This window comes from Elaeis guineensis, chromosome 8, assembly GCF_000442705.2.
Source record: "Elaeis guineensis isolate ETL-2024a chromosome 8, EG11, whole genome shotgun sequence".
NCBI lineage: Eukaryota > Viridiplantae > Streptophyta > Magnoliopsida > Arecales > Arecaceae > Elaeis > Elaeis guineensis.
In genome coordinates, this window is record NC_026000.2 from 133,272,316 (window position 1) to 133,278,874 (window position 6,559).

General features: G+C 35.8%; 1 protein-coding gene across 1 annotated transcript; it reads right to left on the reverse strand.

The window, feature by feature from the left end:
• Positions 1-4,886: 4,886 nt before the first annotated feature.
• Positions 4,887-5,378, reverse strand: LOC109506161 (uncharacterized). The gene is made up of 2 exons (XM_073242799.1): positions 5,246-5,378; positions 4,887-4,961 (listed from the first exon to the last, which is right to left on the reverse strand). Exons 1-2 carry the CDS (start codon positions 5,351-5,353, stop codon positions 4,887-4,889), a joined length of 183 nt encoding a protein of 60 aa, XP_073098900.1. The 5' UTR covers positions 5,354-5,378.
• Positions 5,379-6,559: the final 1,181 nt, after the last annotated feature.

The window sequence follows — 6,559 nt, forward strand, 5'->3', positions numbered from 1 at the left end:
AAATGTAATTAGTTGGTAGCAATAAACACCGCTAAAGAAGTTAGCCTAAGAGACAAGTTTGGGCCTGTTTGGCATCTTTTTTTTCTTATTTTCTACTTTAAAATGAAATCACAGAAATCGAGAAAAAAATTCATGCTATTATTAAATTTTTTATTTTCAAAAATTAGTTTATTATTTTCAGAAAAGATGAAAGAAATACCGTCGTCTCCATTACCATCGCAATAGTCGCCTCCATCATTCCAACCACCGCCATCATCATTGCTGTCTTCACTACACAACTGACACCCCTACCACCACCACCGTTACCATCATCTCCACTACATCTCATCTATCATTGTTGTCTCTGCTATTGCTGGTGTCCTGACCACCACCTTTATCTCTGTAGTCACCATCGTCACTCCCACCACCAACACTACATGTCTTCATTATCTCCATCACTACTACCATCACCTCCCCACCATTGCCATATTTATGTTTTTTAAATAATTGATTATACCATGTTTGTATTTTTAAAAATTTAGAAGAATAAATTTTTAATTTTTTATTTCTGAAAATAGAAAAAATAATAGTGATGACAGACGATACTGACACCTTCATTACATACTTAATTTTACTTCACTATTTATACAGTAAAATAACTAAACGAAATGGAGTAACAACATTCCAAAAGTACGGATGCAAGCATGCAGATGTGCAGACACTAGATGCATGGTCGTAAATTTTTATATCAAGATAATCTAGATTTATGTGTAAACAACATTGCCCTACTTAAACGGAGTGAAAGAAGTTGTTATCATATCAAGCAATATCTTTTGCAGCTAAAAGAGAAAAAGGTCACAATATTTAACGTTTATAAGAATTAATTGATCCTCGATGAAACTATAATCAAACAACCAAAGTTTTGATTCGAAATTTCTTTTGAGTTTAGGAATTAAGAAGTGGCTATAAGAACTAAAATAGTTTCGTAATAATGTTTATAATGTATTCCACGGAATGCTTTAAGGGACTATTTGGACACCAAACAATCTTAGCCTCCCATGAAGTCTCCTTGTTGTGGCTTTAGGTTCAACTGTTTCCTTTATAAATATGTTGGAGAGGGGTTGGTTCAAAGAGATTGGAGCAGCTGACAACAACTAATCCTTATTTTTCAGGGATTAGTAATCTCTTTTCCAAGGTGATATTTCTTATCCCTAAAAAAGTAGATAAGCTATGGCCTACTTGCCCAATCTCTTCGAACCACCTGGCTACCGCCATATTTGTAAAGGAAATAGTCGAACAGAAGTCCCACCAAGAAGAATTTACCAGACTCAAAAGATCTTATAGCATGCAAACAAGCCATAACGTAAACTGTGATCTAATATGACTGTTTGAATTTTTTAAGCAACACTAAATTGTGGAACTGCAAATTTAACAGCCCTAAAGTTATTTGCAATCAACTTTGCAACTTTACCATAAAAATATAGTATTTGTTTTTCTTTAATACCATCCTTTACATTCCTGACAATGACCAAAATCGAATATCATCACATTTATCTAATCACACTGCTTCATATTTCCATCAAGACATGCTGCATAAAATAGGGCACCTAATTTCATTAATCAGTTGTTCACTTTTTCCTTCTTTCCCTTTCAGTTATAATCCTATCATCCCATGCATGTCACAAACATATAGTTGACTAATACTTCAACATGTTATGAATAATATTTGCTAAACTACCTGCACAAGGTTTGGGCAAAATTGTGTTTGAACCAAACTCCTAACAGAAGGGGGGAATTAATATAGTTCAAATGTAGAAGCAATGCAACTTCATGGAGAATCAAGCTCAGGGAGTTAAAAAGGGTGATTTAGAATTCAAAAGGTCAACTTCTAGTTTTGTCCTATTTATTTTGAGTTGAAGAGAGTTGGCTTTAGCTGTTTATTCTAGGGGATTCACGTAAGTTTTTAGATGAGTCTTTATTTTGAAACTTAATTTGGAATTTTAAGTATCTTCAACTACAATTATAGTCCTAACTTTCATAATCATTAGTCAACATATAAAAAAGCTACTTAAACCCAAATTACATATGATTTTGGGTTGCCACGATCAGATGCATCTAGGTGTTATGATGGCCTGAAAGTGCTACAACAATATTAGAGACAAAAGATGTTGCTGATTCCAACAACCACCACTCTCCAACCACTAAAACTGCATGTTGCTGTTACACCCCCCCTCTCCCCTCTCTCTTCCTCCATTTTCTCAAGCCTCTACAACAGATTAGGGGTTTGAGGTTAATGGTTGCTTCATCAAACTGAGAAAGGGAATGGGGTTACATAGTACAAGTTCGACTCCTGGTTAAAGGGTACCAAGTACCAGCTCTAGAAAACCAAATAGAATTATTTAAAATGTTTGGCACCTGATCTAGATGCCCATGGAAGGCGAAGAGACTGTCAAAGGGCACACTTAAGCTCAGGCTACCCAAACCTATGTAGGGTGCTCATAGGCCGCTTTGCCTTAGAGAGCATCTAGGTAGGGACTAAGCATTTTTCTAAACTAGTGGTTGTATTAGATGAAAAGGTTATGAAGACTAAGGTATAAGACTTTTCTTACCAGACCTCAAGTCTAACAAAGTTTGAGTATAACAAAATTTATGAGGTTCATGATTTGATAAATTCCCTAGCGTTTAAAGGCACTATTTTAATCAAACCTCAGATATCTAGGAGTTTTATTCTCAACTTGAAGCTTGACTGCCTTCTTTGATGAGATTTGACACTTCAGCCATCTTTTTATTGGACTCAAATGGGAGTAGTTCCTAAGGTACATATAATATCTAAGTAAATGGAACAAAGTAAATGATATTCATGTAAAATGACATAATTTTCAGTTGTATGCATGCTGACTTCATAATCTGTCCTCAAACAACAATCAATTCTACTCTCTCCGAGGGAATAAAATAGTGAAAGTTATTGAAATATTGTGCTAACACAGTGTTTTGTCAATTTCTTAATTTGTCACGATCATTCTAGGTATATAGATAGGTGTTTGTAAGAGTCACTAAAGAGGTGTTTGGTTGGAGGGAGTGGAGGTCTGGAATCGAAATTGGAATGGGTGACTCCCATCCCATCCGTTTGGTTGGGAGGAGTCTCATTTCGATTCCGATTCTGGGATGGAATGGGAATGGCTCAATCTATATAAAACTCAATCTCTATTCTCCTCTATGGATTCAAATTTTCATTTTAATTTCGATTCCGATTTCAGTCACGAACCAAACACTTCGGAGGATTTGGTCATTCTGATTTCGATTCCAAACTATTTCGATTCTTATTTTCATTCTCATTCTAATTCCGGTTGTGAATCAAACACTCCCTAAATCTAGTCATGAAAAACAAAAAGTCATGTAACTTGCCTTTTTCTCATTAATGACTGGACCACTTCAATAGAGATTAACAACAGAATTGGATGTGGAGTATAGTGTTCTTTCACAAGGTAGTGAGTTTGGATAATATTGCCCCCAATCACCTCAAGTGGAAAGAAAGCTTTAGGTGAGGCCTGTTCAAAAGGTGGTCAAGCCAAGTTCTTCGGAGTTAAATTCCAATTAGCAAGGGAATTGATGCAACCCAAGTGGAAGTTAAGCCAACAGATTGTGAGGGAGGATATTAACCCAAAAGGCCATATTCAAGCCTTTTCCTTTTATGTTGGTCTGTATAGAGTTGGTTTAAATTTTAATTGTTTAGGGGCCTGTATTTTTCAGTTTTAAGAAACTTTTAAGTTTCAATATAATTTTAGTGTTTGAAATTTAATTTGATGTTTTTAAAAAAGATAAGTTCAGGTATTATTCCAGGAAAACAACTTTTGGGGCAATAATATGAGTTTTAAATCCATTTTAGTTAAAATTATTTGTAATTTTAGGTTTCAAGATAAGATGTATTTTTTCTTTTTTTCCTGATGTTTTAGGTGTGTTAAAGGATGTTTCTTCAACAAACTTACTACAAACTTAAAGAGACAAACGAGATTAGAGATATAAATGTCTTTTACATTATCTTCAGTTTGGACTAATGTTCTTTACCAGTTTAGTTAAATTAAATCAAAAATAGACTAGATTAAGTATAGAAATATAAAAGTACAGAGATAATGTATACAAAAAGTGGACGAAATAAATGATTCATTCATCCTTTACTTCTTCTTCTATTTGCCTCAATTTTTGGTTGATCCTTTTCAACCCATAGCTGATATATTGCCTCTAGGCAATGGCTGCATTCCTTATGACCTGAGAATTTTGCAGGATATTGAGAAAATGAGAATTGAAATATTTTCTCAAATCTACATTTTGCATGGTAGGTTCAATTAAGATATCACTACATCATATAAGAATTAAAGATAGGACCCTTGATAGAGTCCTTGCCATTAGTGCTAGGGTCTTTACACAAGCTTCATTACCAACACTTACCGTTACTTCTCCCTCTTAGGTGACCTTGGTTTTGTCTATATATATATGTCATTCACAATGCTTCCCACCAAATAACTCCTTTGAATTTCCAATCATAAGTTTTGTGCAAATCCATCAATTCCATGTGCAGCCTAGTCTGTTAAAGATTTAAATTTTTCCTATAATTGCTCACTAGAAAAGAAAAAATTCAATGGTTGACTTTCCTAGCAAAGGAGAAATTAGGGTTTCGGTTAGCCTCATAACTCATCTCAACCTTGAGTACCCTCTCCTAAATCTACTCCCTGTACAAGATGGAATTTCGATAGAAGCAATTGGACTACTCGATAAAATCACCTCCTTTTTCTTCTAAGTTATTATCGTTTCCTTTCCCCACATCTAGCCAAAACAAACTCAATTAACCTCGCAGTTCCCCTTGCTCCTATAACTTCAAAATCTAAAGCTTTACCAATATCCATGCTGGCTTAAACCACCTCCAAATTCGAATCCAACCGATCTCTATTAATTATTTCCCCGATACAAAATCCAATACCTGGATCCTGCCAGATTCATAACTTTCCAAAGACAAAATAAGCGTAATCATGATGCATCATCACTGGTTACAGAGAAATTATAGACAATAATTTTTTTGAGTACTTCGACACTCTACAACTTAACAATCACATGAATGAGGATTAAAAAAAAAAATAGACAGTGATTCGAAAGGAATAACAATCTACACCTTTGTTAAACAACTAAACCCTAATAAATCAGGAAACAAATAAGAGAAAAAGAAAAAGAGGGAAAAAAATGCAGAAAGGGGGAGGGAGAAAGGGAGACTCACCTTCTCATCTTGGTGGAGGGTGATCCAGACATGAAATTTCTCCATGGACTGCCAGAAGAGGAAGGCCCTGAAGGACATCATGAAATACGTTGCCACTCTTACCATCATCGGAATCGGTTAGCCTGCTCTCAAACTCCTCGTCGTCCAACTCGCTTCGTCCTCTCCTTTTATTTCTGGGATCTGGGATGGCCTCACAGGCGTCTTATTAGATCGCATCGCCCCACCGAAGGCCTGGTGATGGCATCTTGCGGCGACAAACCAACACCTTCCAGGTTGACTTGATACCTGTGACTCAGATTTGGAAAAGCCTAATCCAACTAGCATCAAAGGATGATCCGAATATTATATCAATTATCCAATCAAATATTATCAAGTATAGTTTTGCATTTATATCTTATATCAATTATCCAACCATGTGTTACAAAGTATATGTTGCCGCAAAATTCCAGATGAAGTTGGTAAAGGATCGAGCTGGAGGTCAGCTCCACCATCTGCAATCAAAAGTGCACTCATCATTTGTCTGATAGGAGACCTTTAATTAGTCGAAACTTCAAAAATAGTTGAAAGAGAGAGAGAGAGAATTTGTATTTTAAAATGAACTTATCTGAGAGTTTTCTTTCTCCCTCTTTATATAGAGGGGAGAGTCCATTGATCACCTTAGATTTCCCCGACCTAGTTATGACATTTAATAATGGACTTATAACATGGGCATCTTTAGGTATATATTGTGAGCAGTTATTATATCTTGGTAGTGTAATCGTTATGAGACAAAATTATGGCCTCAGTGATAGAAATTTCGACCCATATTTGAGTAAGTGACGGAAACGACTCTGGAGATTTAATTAGGCCAAATTGTCTCTGGATGCACTAGTTGTTGGTAAACTCCCGAGGTGGTTGCTCGGTTGATGTCCGAGGTTAGGTTGGTCACCTACACAATACTTGCCCCCATTTCGAGTCCGAAGTGATCTCGTCACTTCGAGCAAAGAGAGTAGCTAGTTTCTTATATTTTGTTTGACCTCAACTGTTAACTAGAATTCGGGATGGAAACTCTTACTTTGAGATAATTCCATTTTGAAGGTGAAATGAAAAGTTCTCGACTAGCATTTAATGTGATATTTTGATAGTCGCATTGCCATGATAAGGCATGAAAATTAGGACAGCCACCGTTATGATTTGAAATGATGATCCTAAAGTTCATCCTCTAACCCGTTGTGGCCATATGGTGAGATTTAGTTGATCTCAAGCAAAAGTATGTGGATCAGGGTATGTGGCATAATCTGAAGATCGATGAGGTAAAAAATCGCATGATTGGGT